The sequence below is a fragment of the Pyrgilauda ruficollis genome, unplaced genomic scaffold (genome assembly GCF_017590135.1).
Source record: "Pyrgilauda ruficollis isolate IOZ18807 unplaced genomic scaffold, ASM1759013v1 scaffold71, whole genome shotgun sequence".
In the NCBI taxonomy this organism is placed as follows: Eukaryota; Metazoa; Chordata; class Aves; order Passeriformes; family Passeridae; genus Pyrgilauda; species Pyrgilauda ruficollis.
In genome coordinates, this window is record NW_024528933.1 from 2,065,313 (window position 1) to 2,081,520 (window position 16,208).

The 16,208-nt window shown below is 36.2% G+C and overlaps 1 protein-coding gene across 2 annotated transcripts in view; it reads left to right on the forward strand.

The window, feature by feature from the left end:
- BNC2 (basonuclin 2) overlaps nucleotides 1–16,208 on the forward strand; it is a 231,114-nt gene that overhangs the window by 125,270 nt on the left and 89,636 nt on the right. For both annotated transcript variants that reach the window (XM_041485604.1, XM_041485603.1), the window contains one exon: nucleotides 9,216–9,451. In XM_041485604.1, coding sequence (XP_041341538.1) covers nucleotides 9,216–9,451 — 236 coding nt within the window. The remainder of the gene's footprint in view (nucleotides 1–9,215; nucleotides 9,452–16,208) is intronic.

The window sequence follows — 16,208 nt, forward strand, 5'->3', positions numbered from 1 at the left end:
CCCACCGCCGCAGTTTTAAATATAAAAGACACATCTTGGCAGAACCAACTAATCTCAGGCCCTGCTTTCATTAGAAGACTGCACCAGGCAATCTGTAGAAATCCCTTCCCACTTAGAATTTCTGTAAAACTGTGAATCACAGTTAATGGAATTGAAGTGCATTAGGATTAAGAGGAAATCCTCCAAATCCAGACCATAGTCCAGGACTCCCAAATGTGCTTATGTCTTACTGTGTATAATATGTCAACCAAATGATGTTAGGATGATTAAGATATATATTAAACCATATCTTACCATAATTAAGGGAGAGAATAGTTTTAAGAAGGTGTTAATGGTTGATAGGAAGGGGGCATTTAGCTTTGGAAGCAAGAGACTGGCAAGTTCAAAGTTGAATGACTAATCAAAGTAATAGAAAGAGATTATTTAGCATCTTCCATTACAGCTGTAGATTTCAACAATGACATCATTAATCTATGGTTCAAGGAGCAGCAAAAGTGAACTGTCCAACCAAAGGTTCTAAGCCAGTAGTCAAAGGCAGTGAGAGCACTGGCCATGCCTGCGCCATGAACACAAATCCTTAAAGTCTGACCATGGACTGAATGAGAAGCTGGTAACTGTGTCGACTGACAATCTCAGGCATGGCAAAGGAATATAGTCAGGTCAAGGATCCATCCACAGGCTTCAGGAACAAAAGAAATGGAGGCCAAAGGTGGGATCGAAGACCAGGCTGAAACATGAATCTGAGGGTAATCAAGGACAGGACTACAGCCCAACGCACCTACAATGCAGTTTAGGAGGGGAGCAAAGGTCCAGGCCTGAGCTTTAGTAGGGACTCTGAATCTCTGGATTTGGAATACAGGCTGGGGGGCAAAATGGATGCACTGAGGACTGTGACACCATAAACCCTAGCTGCTGTCTTCAGCAGAGGAGACTACTGATACCAAGACACACAAAAGCAGCTGTGTATTGGAATGCTCACGTGATTAATCTACATGTGTTTCTCCATCACTGATCATCAGACTAATCAGCTGAAGTCCTCTTTTGTGTAGGCAGCAATGCACATACTGATGGAGAGTACTACAAGGTCCCAAAGCCCATGCAAGTGGCTCTGTCTCATCCTCTTTACCCTGGTCCCTATACTTAGATGTCTTCATTCCTGCAGTATGCCTATGCAGGAAACTTCCAGCCCAGATATTTTTCTGAGAACTTGGTATGAAGGTCCTTTACAGCATGTTCCTTTGAACATATTAGTTGTGAAAAAGAAGGGGGAAGAAAAAGCCTACCATTTTATTTTTATTATTAATTTAGATGGCCAATTCTGGATCAAAGACATGCTTTTGAGGTACCACTACATAAACTTAGATGTAACATGAATTTCTGGGAGAAAGTATTTGGGACTCTTTTTTGTCCCTTTATATTTTTTCCCTTTGCAATCATGTTTTCTACTATCAAAGAAAAATATTTTTCTACAGAAAGAAAACATAGAGGAAGACACCTGTTTGGCTTGCAGGAATTGGCCAGGGAGGCTGTTTTCCTGGCAGACCAAAAGCAACTAGCATAGGGCCCCTTTAAAAAAAAAAAGGTCAGGATCTTCTTTTTGTCTGCCCCCCCCCCATTTCATGTGAGCATTGGCAGAAACTCTGACAAGCAGTTCTTCATATTTTATTATGTTCTTGTCTGGCAGAATCTCTGTCAGGCAAAAACCTTGTCAGCGGAAAACCTGTCGTAGGATCAGAGGAGACAAAAACAGGTGTCACAGAGGCAGTCAAAACTGAAGAAAAAAAAAAGATTAGGCTAAAGAGAGAAAGGCAGACAATTACATTAATGCCATTGCTTTTATCTTATAGATGTGTGTTATTATCTCGGGGTGCTGAGTGCGCAATTGCCTCAAAGAAAAGTAGACAGGAGACAAGGGGAAACTTGATAGTTATTAACTGAAGAGGCAGTGTGTCAAAGCTGGATGGGGTTCAAAGTTTTGTAAAGGGATAAAAAAAATTGCAGACAGCAAGCAACGTCTGTGAACAAACTGAGGTTCTGCTTTCGGCTACATAAACCTAGTAACATTCTAGACATTTTAACTTGGAATCAGATCATAGACAGAAAAATTAATGAAAATTTTCATTCAGTCTTTTTTTAATAACATTTATTTTGTGTACATGCAACTGAAGTGCTGGGGGGTTTTTTGCTAGGGCAAAAATGAGGCAGGGTGAGGCATGAAAACATATATCAGTTTAGTTGCTGTGTTGTTTGGTTTTGGAACACCTATTATCAACACATGTTTAATTTTTAAATGCTATTAAGAAGCCTTTTACTAAGTGTGAACATCTGTACATTCAAGCTGTAAATTAGCAGATCACATATGTGTCCCTCTGTCATAGACTCAGTGTGTTTGGCAAATGGTTTACAATAAAAGGCATTACCAAAAAAAAAAAAAAAAATTTTCCTATCAATCAGAATTTCTTTACTTACTCTCCTTCCATGATTTTTGTCTTAGTGAACAATTTTCTTCTATATTTAATAAATTATGAAAGTGATGAAAAAAGAGGTGAAAAAGAGATTACCAAAGGATGCAGTGTTGTAGCTGGAATTTGTACTCAGGATTCAGGATGTTCACACACTCATATAAGTTTTCAGGTCCCTCACTCTCTTGCTCCCGGAGTGAACGGGGTAATTTCATACACCATGAAAATATTTGAGTTGTTAAATAGAAGCTGAAATTTTTTCTTATCCTTAGTCGCTTTCTAATCATGATATTTTTGAGGAGCAAATTTTTTCTGCCTTCAAAATGCACCATATTACACCATGTTGGAGGTTGTATTAAATATACAGACTGAGGGAGGCTACTTTAGACCACTTCTTATAAGAGGTAATAAGTGGTAATAAGTGGTCCCTATAGCATTTTAGTCATTACTAAGGATTTGTTGCTTTTTTTTTCCTGTGGTTGATGAGCAAGAAGAAAATCTTGAACTCTGAAAGTGTGATGCTGTTCATGTTCACCACTAAAATCAAGAGTAAACTACAGTGCTCAACATTGCCATTAATAATACTATATCTGTTTTAGCACACTGAACATGCTATTGTTGCAACAGTATTATGGAATCATTTTATATTGGTATTATGTATTTCATCTGTCTTTTAATTTTAGTTTCTTTTGCTGCAAAATCTGGCCCAGTTATTTAGGTTTTTAAATGTCTTGCCATTTAAATTTTTAAATGGGAAGATCCTTGTTATTTCTAGACACAGACAACATTTTTTTTCCATCTTCCTGTTCTTGAACAAATCTAGTAATCTAGAAAGAAGATGATGATTGTAAAATTTTGTATCAAAATTTGTATGAGTTTGTGTGCTCCAACAGTGTGCTCCTTTGGCAAGTTGGGAAACTGGCTAGAGAGTATGCCAGAAAATCCAGTCTGGATATATTGGAGAGCTCAAAATTAAAACTGAAATGGAATGAGATCCATAATGTCCTATTGCAATCTATAGACTTTTCTCTGTGGTGTTTTGAGATACATAGCCAGGCAAATCAGCCAAGACCTTTCACTAGACCTTTTCATCCCTCTCAGGTTAATAAAATATTTATCTAGGATCATGAAATTAGGAAGAGGTAAGTGTATTTGCAACTCCAATTACATTAAAACTAGGATATTTTAAATTCTTTTCTATTTAGTAAAGGCAAAATGTCATGCTTTTATTGTAGCTGTTCAAAAAAATTATATCAGACCTCTAAAGTACAAAATTCATCACTGCATATTTGTATTTCTTTTACTTAGCAAAAGTGGAATCTGCTCAGAGGCATGGCTTTTAATTTGGTTGACCTTTTTCACTGCATATTGGGAAGGAAGGGGTCTGATGGCAATGAGTAAATTTGCAGAGCTGAGCCTGTGAACTGGACACAGTACACATGAAATTAAAAAATCTCTTCTTTGTTTTCTGTCTTTTGATAAATTGAAGAAGTTGTGCCTTGTTTTAATGTATCCTTTGTACTTAACTTTGTTTGAATTACACACTCTCAAAACTCTAGTAAGATATAAAAGAGGTACATTTCCCCTCCTTACTTTACAACATTAAAAAAACCCAACCAAACAAACCAACAAAAAAACCCCTACAAGTGGAACGTAAAAGTTTGTTCATTGATTTATTGCAAAGATGTTCACAGGTTTTTTTTTTAAACTATTACATAATAAGAATACTGCAGGCTGTAATATGAAGATTGAAATTGAAACAATTTCAAAGTTTTTTTGGCATTTCAGATGATACTGAGCAGAGTCTCTCTGAAATCGGAGGGATCTTTTTTTCTATTCAAGAAGATAAAGAGTGAATAAGGAAACAGGGGGAGGTTCAGGCTCGACTTTAGGAAACACTTCTTTAATGAGAGGGGTGGTCAAACCACAGACTTCCTTAAGAGGTGGTTGGTGCTCCAAGCCACTCCCTGTTCCAGAGGCGTTCGGACAATCCTCTCAGGATGGTTCCTCTCAATATGGTTTAACTGATGATCAGCCCTGGTGTGCTCAGGTAGTTGGATTAGATGGTCATTTTTAGTTCCTTCCAGTTAAAATGTTCTCAGTTATTATGGTGCATACTTGATACTTCAGAGTTGGAAAAACAATGTTGAAAGGTTCCTAATTCCTGTACTAATCATCCAGTTAGTAATTTTTCATTGTTGAAGGCAGTCTTCTTTAATGTCCTCTACACAATCCTTGCTACCTCCACCTTTAAAACAAGTACTTGAAGTTGGGAATTCACCACAGAAATGTTACTTGACTGAGTGTTGTGAGAGTAAAACACATTTTTAGGCCACGATGAAAATTTTGGCTGCTCAGCAAGTATGTAATTTTAAGATTTGTTAGATCTCTTCTTCCTGCATCAGAGAACATTTTTTCACATATACAATATTAAAGAATATCAGACTGTCAGGGCAGTGCTGACAATTAAATTGCACTGTTAAAAAAAGGTACCTTTCTTAGTTTAAGTACATAACTGATGTCATCATAGTCATGGTGTTGGAAAGGATTGTGCAGGTTACAACTAAAATGTCTCAAACACGCATAGGTGAACTTTTGATTCCACTAGAACTGTACAAAGTGTCAATAATACCTCATCCTGCACCAGGAAGGGACTTCTAATGTATGCTTTGTGATATTCAGTCGCTGATAACGTCTTAATAAAGACGCATCTGTATATGTCATTTTCAGGTATGATAGAGCACATTCTTTGGTATGGCATATTTAATCTTGAAACCTTCGTAGCGCTTATGAAACCATAAACTCCTGCAGATACTTTTGAATGTATTCACCTGTAAAGCAGTTTTCATTGTTCACTAGCCTGTATAAATTAAACCAATGGTTTAGAGCAGAGGGTGATGAGGAATGTATTATCCACATGAAATTATGTGGGCAGTTCAGGACAGCAGAATACAACTATTTACACAGAGATTTGACAAAAATCAGAAATTTGTCAATAAGGCTAAGTAATACTCCTTTCTTTACAGAAAACCATCGAGATAGGTCCTTCCTTACCTCTTAACTGAAAAAGTGTCTATCAACATAAATGGCCTCTTGAATCCACCTAGAACACTGGCATTAGTTCACTAAGAGTATCAGAAGAGAAATAAGAAATACTACAAAAATTCTCTCTGTCAACTACATCCTTAGCAATCATTTAAAGAAACACAAAAATGTTTATAAATTACAAATTAGAGTGAGAATTTTCATTCTGACAATTTGAAGAGGTATCAGCAGTTAATTTTCAGAAAGAATTTCAGAATTTTACAGTACTTTTATTTCCTATATGAACACAACTGTGTTTCATTTCATTTACAACCTTTTTATTTTCATTTAGCAGGAGGTTTGTCTTTAGTTTGCAAATATTCTTATGTACCCATGCAACAATGTGTGTTTTGTTGTGTTATAAATTCCACATTTTACTGCATATCCTGACTTGTACCTGAAAAGGATAAAATTCACTGCTTGTTTGTTACGTAATACACATAATAAGGCCACAAATCAAAATTGGAGATAATATCATTGTTGCTTGGAATGTTGTTCAAATATCATGCTAATTAGTATTTGTGTGTGTGTGTGTGTGTGTGTGTTGAGAAGCAGATATCTATAGATAATGTTGCTAAAAAATGAAAATTGCAGTTGAATGGAATAGTAGAGGTTAGATTACAAAAATTTATATCCACTGGTCAAAGAGTGTGCTTAGTTATTTAAAAAAGAATTTATTTGTTTTTCCCTTCTTCCATTCTACCTCAACCTTTCCAAAGCTATTATCCTCAGAATGGCCACCTTACATGAAGTGGGTATATGTCCACAGAGTGTTGTAATCTTATTGTTAGAGAAATTAAAAGCTATTAGATCTGTCATCCACCCAATAATCCTTAGATAAAGATGTCTTATAGTCATTCTCGCTTAGACCACAGTAGAATAATGATCTTAACATCCTCAGCATAAGTCTTCTTTAGATGAAAGAACTTTTTTTTCCTCACTGCAGGCATGGTATTTGCTGCTAAGAAGAGAGAAACAAAACCAAATATTAGGGTATACTAGAAATACAGTATGATTCAGTCATTAAAAAGCATCAAGTATTCAGGAAATATCCATTCATGTCTTGGTTGTGGTCTAAATTTGCATAAACTTGGAGAAGCCAGTTAATATATTTGGACCCTATTCTCATTCTGTAAGACTGAAGTTGAAAAGCTCAGGGTGATCCAGATCTGCTCAATAATTTCAAGAGTCTGTTAGAAGGCGTTCTTACAGAGTATCTATTTGAAACTAGTATTATTTACACCACTCCTACTGTGAGTAATGCTAGTATTAGAAAAAATAACACCCTTATTTTATTCTTTCTAAGTCGAGCAGTCCCTCAGGTACACCTATATATACATATATCACCCTATATACTGCTCAACCTGCAGAATAAAAATATCAATTTTCTTGGCTTTTCTAGCCAAGAACTTTCATGACACATCTATTATGGTAGTAGCAAAATAACCATCTTAGAAAAAAAGATCATACATAAAATGGGGGGAGGGGGGGAAGCAGGACAGTATTTAACCTCTTTAAGCTTCAGTCAAATCTCATTCATTACATCTTGTAAAAAATTAGTCCCACATCATGAAGCCTACGTATATGTAGTATATCCTTGGAAGAAGAGCTTTCGGAAGAAAAAATCCCCCTCTTCATGTTCTGCAGTATAAATGTCCTGTGAAGAGACTGAAGTCCCTAGGCTTGACAATTTCTTATCTTGTTTAAATGATAAATTCATATTTAAAGCTATTTATTCAAAGTTGACTTAGCCACTAAGAATAGGAAAGATGAGACAATTCAGTTGCAAGAAATGAAGTATGAGGAAACTGGAACTCTTTGACAATGTAGTCCTTGGAGTAAACGTGTTGAATGAAGCCAGCAAGTAAATGATAAGGGCCCTTGCGCTCTGGATGTAAGAAAGCAATTTATCAACAGTACATGAACTCTCTAGTGACCATAAGCCAAGAAGAAACCAAGTACAGGAGAAGTCCCTATAAGATTATTTTAAATGCTCAGAAATTTTGTTTAGAAAAGAAGCTTAGGTGCTGTAACATAGTTCATGAAGTAGAAATAAAATTAAATTTAAACATTGATACATCACAGAATGCATGATGTCATATGCAATTCCATCTTTTTTAGCTTCACAAGGGGATAAGAACTACCTTCATCCTGCAAATTTTCCTTATTGCTAAATTATTCAAATCACAGTGAATAACATGGAATTCGTAAAGCCAGGTGAAAAGAACTAGCCTGCTCTAGTAGCAGTGAATTAATGATAAAATTTTTGGTAAATCAGGAGCTTTAGTTTTAACATGTTTAAGAGACTGGTGTTAAGGGAGTATCTGTTTTATTTTTTTCCTCTAGAGATTAAGTATCAAATCTTTAACAGTCCCATTCAATTTGGCATTGCTTCAGTCTTGGTCATTAGTTAATCATAAATTTCTCTTGAACTATGTATATTGTAGTTTCTGAGTCTCACCTGAGAGCCTTTCTGCCATAGCAATTAAAATTACTTGTGACCTTTGGAAACTAGGGCTGTTTTGAACTGCATCTGTGAACACAGATCCCTTAGTTATGACTGGCATCTGTCAGGAGTCCATACTGGGACCACTACTGCTTTAATATTTTTGTCAATGACAAAGTAAGACCATCAGCAAATTCTCAGATGACACCAAGCTGCGTGGTGCAGTTGACCCACCAGGATGCTATACAGGGGGACCTGGACAAGCTTGAGGTAGTAGACCCATATCAAACTCATGAGATTCAACAAGGTCAAGGTGCTGCATCTGGGTCAGGGCAATCACAAGCCCAAGTGCACACTGAGAGATGAACTTCTTGAGAGCAGCACTTCAGAGAAGGACCTGGGGAACTTCAGTGGGTGAAAAGCTGAACAGAACTTGACAATGTGCACCTGCAGCCCAGAAAGCAGACCGTACCCTGGGCTGCAACAAAAGCAGCACTGCCAGCAGGGTGTGGTAGATGATCCTGCCCCTCTGCTCCCCTCTGGTGAAATGCCACCTGGAGTATTAGTCCCCTACTAGTAGTAGTAGTCTGGGGTTCTCAGCAAGGGAAAGACATGCACCTTTTGGAGCAAGTCCAGCGGAGACCACCAAGATGATCAGAGGAACAAAGGCCCTGTTCTTTGAGGAAAGGCTGGAAGAGCTGGAATCCTTCAGCTAGGGAAAAAGTTGAAAAGAAGCTTGGGCAAGGCTCCTTGGCGACCTTATTGGTCTTTCAGTGCTGAAAGGAGGCCTACCAAAAGGCTGGGAAGAGACTTTGGCAAGGGCATGTAGTGATTGGACAAGAGGTAACGGCTTTAAGCTGGAAAGGAGAGTAGATTTAGATTAAAGATTTTTCCAAATATGTTGAGGCATTGAAGTAGTTGCCCAATGAGGCTGTAGATGTCCCATTCATGAAAATATTCAGGTGGTATGAGGCTTTGAGCAACCTGATCTAGTTGAAGATGTCCCTGCCCATGGCAGGGGAGTGGACTAGCTGATCTTTAAGGGTCCCTTCCAACACAAACTATTCTGTGACTCTATGTTTCTATGAATCATTCAGGTGATATTTCTCTGGAAAATAAGTGTATCTACCAAATGTTATATATATATATATAATATGATTCTTTGGAGTTGTTTTCTTGTCTTTTCTTTGCTCTTTCCTTATACTTGACCCCTTTTCTTTCAGCCTTGGACAAACTTAGTACTCAGCACCTCTACCACCCAACCCAAGTGGAGATTGTGCAGTCCAATGTTGTGTTTGACATCAGCAGCCTGATGCTTTACGGTACTCAGGCTGTGCCTGTGAGACTGAAGATACTGCTTGACCGACTCTTCAGTGTACTGAAGCAAGAGGAGGTGTTGCATATTCTACATGGCTTAGGCTGGACACTGCGAGACTACGTTCGAGGCTACATTCTTCAGGTAGGAAATAAAGCAAAGCATGTTTTCAAACCCAGTAAATTGATTTTTTTGTTGTTCATGTATGGATGTAGTGATGGTGTGCCCAAAGAGGTGGAAGGATATGAAATGAATTTAGTCTGGCTTGTTGAAGCCTAATGGTGGTGCTGGCAAAATAAAATATTCAATTTTTCCTAAGCTAAAAAAATACAGGTGCCTTCATACCATAGTATTTATTTGTACTTGCTTGTGTTTACTGTAGGAAATGCCTTAAATACTGCAAATACTGAGGTTAGCTACCTGCAAGTATGATCTGGCCATCAAAGGCAGCTGGCAAGTTTTCAAGGGCTACTGTTTGTCTTGGGAAACTAAGATGCAAGTCAGCAGCTCTGTCATCTTTTCTTTCCTTCTTTAGAAAGATACCTAAAAATGTATAGATGAAATTTGGGTTGTGATCATTACTATATTGGAAAGTGTCCTTATGTGTAAACAGGAAAATCCTCCTTATAAGGCCATTATTGAAATGGCCTTATAAGGAGGATTTAAATTAAACTTTAAATAAAGTGTTGTGTGCATATCAGCTGAAATAGACAATCAGAGGAAAAATATGTTTAACAAAAAAACAAACCGGCTTTTTTTATGGATATGGTCATAAATATATGTATAGCTGCTTATCTGAAAAATTTCGTAATCTATTAAATTCCAAAGTGAATTTTTACATTTTGTAAGTCTATTTCTGGTTAATAACCTAATACTACATACTTCTGAATTCTCTTAATTGCTGTTAACTTTGTAGGAACTCTTCATCATCTAGAATGCATCCAGTTATTCAAGTGGACATGCCTAAAAAACCTTGAAAATTTATTTGCTGATTTATTGCTTTATTTTGTAGGCAATGATAGCATGCTTAGAACTTTATTGAAAATACAGGATTTATACCTGCTCTGAGAAATTCTGACTCTCTTTCTTAATTTGTCTTCTGGTTTCTGTACTTTGTGTGGAAGAGGTAAATTAGCTGTATGTGGATTCTATGGAAAACTTCACCTTCTGTGCTTGTAAATATTTTCTTAAATGCTCTATATTTTGGATTTTCACAGAAAAAGGTACTGAATTTTAAAACAGCCCTAGGAAAGAGAACTAAAAAGGTTTATACTGTAATAATGAAATATTTTTATTCTTGTTAGGACATATATGGAATAGAGCTCTTTAATTGTTTCAGGGTTCTCTCAGACATCTATTTTGTAAAGGCTAATTGTTATACCTATTCAAATAGAACAGAATCCATTTTTTCCATTACCAGTCTAAAACTAACATATAAGGATATATCCATCATATTTGTACAGCAGATATCTATGATGTTTGTATGATATAAATGTATGGTTATGTACTTACACATTTTATATAATATATGTAATTAAGATGGATACGTGAGAGATATCCACAGAGATATGTACTGGGATAATGTGCATATTGCCTCACATTTTAGATTCCTGGATTCTGAATGCTACTGATTTGGAGGGCTGAAGAAATTTGATTTGTAAGGAAATTTATGTAAAAAAATACATAATTTTTAAGATATTATATTACAAATCTGCTGGTTTCTACATGTGATTAATAATTAGGGGTAATATATTCCAAGCATGGAATGTAATTGTTTGTTTCTTATAGGCAAGAAGACTGACTGAAATCAGTACTTTTCTTGTTTTAAAAGGCTGTTGAATCATGCTCATATTGATTTTTTTTTTAAACTACCTTTTGGAATGATCTCAGTATATGCAAGAATGATTTGTAATATAATTACATAGATGTTTATACAGACTGAGACTGTGACCTATGAATCTGAAAGGTGTAAAGGCCTGAAATACCCCATTAGGTCACAGTTCAGTTTATCCAGCTAAAACTCAGTCACATTGTAGCCCCCAAGGCATGAATTTTGCCATTACTATATTCAACAACAGTATATTGAATATTATGCCATTTAAATGAGAACAATTATCAGTGAAAGTTAAGGGCAGCTGTTGCAGACTTGCCACATATTGACTTCATTAGCACTCGACTGTGGATTTTCTTAATGAGTGAATGAAGACCTATGATAGGTGTGTAGTCGAGCATCCCTGTTAATTTAGCTGTCTAATTTCAAAGAATCACACACTGCTCAAGGTTAGAAGGGAGGTCATCTTGTCCAAACCTTCTGTCCAAGCAGAGCCACCTAAAACTGTTTGTCCAGTACCATGTCCAGATGGCTTTTGAATATCTCCACAGGATCTCCAGGCAAAAAGTGCATTTTGTTTACATTAAAGCTAGAAAACTCAGTATATGGCAGGGAAGGAAAATTCTTAGTAAAAGATACAGGCAGAGAAACGTTGGAAAAATGAATTAAATCAATGATAATAAAAATGTCTTTAAAAATAGCTCTATTGAAAGTATCTGTTATAAAGGAGAAAAGGAGTATGCAGGGAAATTTGAAAGGGAATGTGTAGTAACACTAGCACAGTAAAAGTGCATACAGGTAATGCCTCCTTTGGGCAAAAGGCATTGTTCCATGAAGCTTATAATTGTAGACTGAAACTTTTCAAAGACTTGTTTGAGGCTTTCAGACTCAGCTTTTGCATACAGAAAGCTCAGAATAAAATGTTGTTAGCATCGTACAGGAGTATCAAAAATATCAAGTACCAAAACAAGTCATCCAGAGTACCACGAACTATGGGACTGTTGATAGGTTATCATGCAGTGAACTGAGGAACATCTGACTTTCAGTCAGGAACTATAGTTCTTTATAACTTGTCTGTCCAAACCCACCTAAGTTACAATCTAACTGCAGTCAATTCTAATAAATTTACCATAGATTCATACATACTCATTGTACATCAAATGCAGAAATAGATAGCTGTAGGAAAAGGTTTACTATGGTAGTGTAGTTAGAGAAGCATAACCTAGTAAAAATAATATTTTACACTTGTAATGTTACAGAATCATCTATAACACTGTTCTCCTGTTTTTTCCTCAGGGGAGGAAAAACAGGAAGCTTAGTAGCACGGACTAAGAGAAGTAACAGAATAGAAAAAGGTAATGGTTGTAACAGATTCCAGGATACTTTATCCAGGTTTGAGTTCCAGTGTTCATTAATTAACCACCATGCAAGAGATTTGTAAAGCTGGCATAAAACTTGAGTTTTATGCTTTGGGATGGTCTAAGACATCCGCCTGTGCTGAATGTGCCCTCAACATGATGCAAGTGTTAAAATATTTTAACATTTTAACTAAATGGAAGCGTTTTAATGGGGAGGGTAGATGTATCCACTCAAAATCAATTACTGCTGTCAGATGATTTCCACAACCAACCAACCAACCATCCAACTAACCAAAAAAGCCCCAACAACGAACCAAATGAACAACCCCCCTGCAAACATCGCAATTTTTTCCTTGTAACTTTCAAGAAAAAGCTCATGGTTTGCTCCACTGGAGAAACAAGAGAAAAACAGTTGTTTATTAATGCTGCACAGTGGGTGAGATTATTTATAATACCTTCATTTGGACTAATAATGTTTCCAAATAGCGAATTAAAAAGCAATGGGCAGAGAAAAATGCAGTATTTATTCCTTCATTCAGTGGACACATTAATAGAGTGCAGGAAGTCAAGGAACCCTAAAGCTGCAGAGATAATTTGATAACACCACCTTTCACATTTGGGCACAGTCACAATATTGCCAGTAATGGCTGAAAGGCATTAAGACCTGGCAAAATTCTCTGGCCTCCATGCAATAAATCGAGTTCCTAGTGAATAGATGCCTATCAATGAAGTGTTAGTGACAATTTGGTGACCAGTCTCATCAGACTGTCACAGAATTAATGTTTTAGGAGAGGAGCTGTTCTCTCATCTTTTGAACTGATCCTCAAAAAAACTTTATAAAGGAACATTCTGGATTGTGTTTGCTCCATAGGAATTCAGAGTACTTCAGATTTTAGGCTTGTTTTTTCTACCTCAAGGAACTAATTTACTGTATTTGGTATAGACCTGTGTGTGGTTAGTGAGCCTGTAAGTTTTTTCTTTTGGGAACACCTAACTTCCCATGTCTTTTACGTGGCAAAAAAATTATTTTTGTCAAAAACGGTGGGTGTTTTGGGTTAGATACTGCACATGATACTCAGAGATGTATGACTAGTCACTCTGTTGATTTGAATGATGTTACTTTTTCTGTAAAGAACAGCTCAACTGTGAGTCTCCAACCCTGGTTTAATTCCAGCTAAGCTGAGAGAAGAAGTAACTTTGCCAGCTGTTGTATGATCCATCAGAGATCAGAGGGTTGGGAAGAATACTGTACCCCCTCCATTTGCTAGTGTAGCTACATGTGTAATTGCTCCCTAGCCAGGTTCTCTTTAAACAAACCAGGTTAGAAAAATCCTCCTTCTAAACATGTGGAAGTTAACACTCATTATTCTGAAAGGACTAGAGAGCAATTATGCCTCTAGCAGTGAACAGCTGGGGCATTCAGCTTTTACACTGGTCCAGCTACAGAAGACAGGACATGTGATTACAACTTAGAGGCCATAAACTGACTCAGTGCAAATAACGATTCAGTGTTTTGAGTAACAGCTCAACACTTTCAACTGCTTTGTGGTCAAATAGTTGTACTCTCTTAGTGTAAAAGATGAAAATATATATTGTCTTTACAATACAAAGAAGGAAGCAGAGGCACAGAATAGAACGTTGGCAGAATTAGCAAAAATGGTCTAGACCTAGCAGTCCCATTCTTATCATCATGCTCTTGAAAAAAGTAGATTAGTCAGTAGCTCATAGGCAATGTCTTAGCTGCCAGACTCTCTGGTGCCGCTCACAGCTATGAGAAATTTTTAAAAATAAAAAACACGGAACAAAGTCAAAACTAAAACCAGCTGGAAGACTATGGGTATTTTATAGATCCAAAAGGAGACCAACTCATAAAAGTTTGTTTACTGGACATTGCCAGGGGGAATCACTAATCCTAAGTGAAGGTCGCATCTGTAGCAAAATCAATACTGAAAAATTATGAAATCCAAAATTATTAGATATAATTTTCTGCTTTGGGAAAATTGGTCTAGTCTTCCATTGTTGTTCTAGTTCTGTAGTCCTAAAGCAATTGTTAAGCAAGAAGTCAGCTAAGAAGTTATGCTCTCAGAAGGTATACATGGTTCAGGACACAGAGTGCAGAGGTGCAGGCAGTTTAAGACATTTTTTTCAAACAACTAAAATCCCATTAATTAAAACTCATTCAAATTATTAAATACATAGCAGTGTTTAACTAATTCAATTCTGAGATTTTAAAAGAAATATTAGCTATATGTGTATTCAAACTACATGCTCACATATATTGATATATATTGATATATGATTGATATGTCAGCATATGTATAACTAATATTGTCAGTTATATTTGACAGTTTCTCAAATTTTTGTAACACATGGTTTTTCTTGGTAGTATAGGTAATTTGGTTTCTGTACTAGTTTGCCACCACTAGTTTATTCATTCATACCATTTTTACATCCAGATTAAATGAAGATATTTGGCTAGTGGCCAAAGAAAGAAACTTGAGCATCTTTAATAATATTGTTCATAATTTCTTTTCTTTCTCAAAGTAATCCCTTGGCACTTCACCTTCTAAATATTAACCATATGCACAGATAGAAATTGCTTTACTGTTCTTAAACTTAAATATTGCCTAACATTGACTTGTCTGTGGAGGATTTCAGGAAAGAATGGGTTCTGTTGCACTCTAACCTCTTTTAGAGACCTTATAGAGTCTTAGCTTTTCTGTCTGAAATCATTTGCCTTTTCAGATCTTTGAACATTTGCTGTAGAACCCAAGTACAAGGACTATTTCATTTAACAGCATGTCAAACTGCCTCCAATGCTTGAACATAAAGAAAATTAGAAAGAAAACAAATAAAAAGAAGCTCTGATATGAGCATTTGCAGTGTAGACATGGAGTGTCAGGTTCCTGTAGTGATGATATCATACTTTCAATTCTATGTAGTCTGCTATCTATAATCACTAACCACGCAAAGTTTCTGTCAGTTTTTTTGCCCAAGTACTGTCAGGTGATTTTACTGTTTTTGTCTCTCACAACAAGAACACCATTAAAATGTTGGTATGCTATATTATTTGTTAAAGAAAATTAAGAGAAATAGGCAACTAAATAATTAAAAAAAAAAATTGACTGTTGCAACCCAGCAAATGTTAATTGACAGTTACACATATGAATAATAAAAAGGAAAATTTGTTCCTGAAGGTTTTGTATTTATTTTATTGGCATTGCTTCCTCATTGGTCTATTGCCAATACCTTAATTAATACTTTACATTCTTTTATCTGTGGCCACTGGAGGATTTCCATGCCTTTTAAAGAGCAGTCACTTGGTGTTTCCATGCCTCTATGAGTAGCATGCCTTTTTTATAAAAAAACCCCAAACTTGTAAAACTAATGCAGATAAAGATTAAGAAGTTTATCTGGTAAAGATTTTAACAAAGCCACAGTACAACATAATTCTTTCACATACAAGATTATGTTACCCTTAATAACTGCCACCCACATTTAATTACTTGTTAATGAAGAGAGTTATCCTGTTAGAGATTAATACATTTTTTTAGCTTTGTTAGATACAATTCTGTCTTGTGTTTTCTTTTCTTCCTTGTAGTTATTGCTAACACTCATGAGTGTTCTTTAGTTCTGAAGTTTTTCAGCAGGGGCCCTCAGAGCAACTAAGACTCAAAGTTGGGTAACATTTGTCCAGACATCTAGTTCTGTA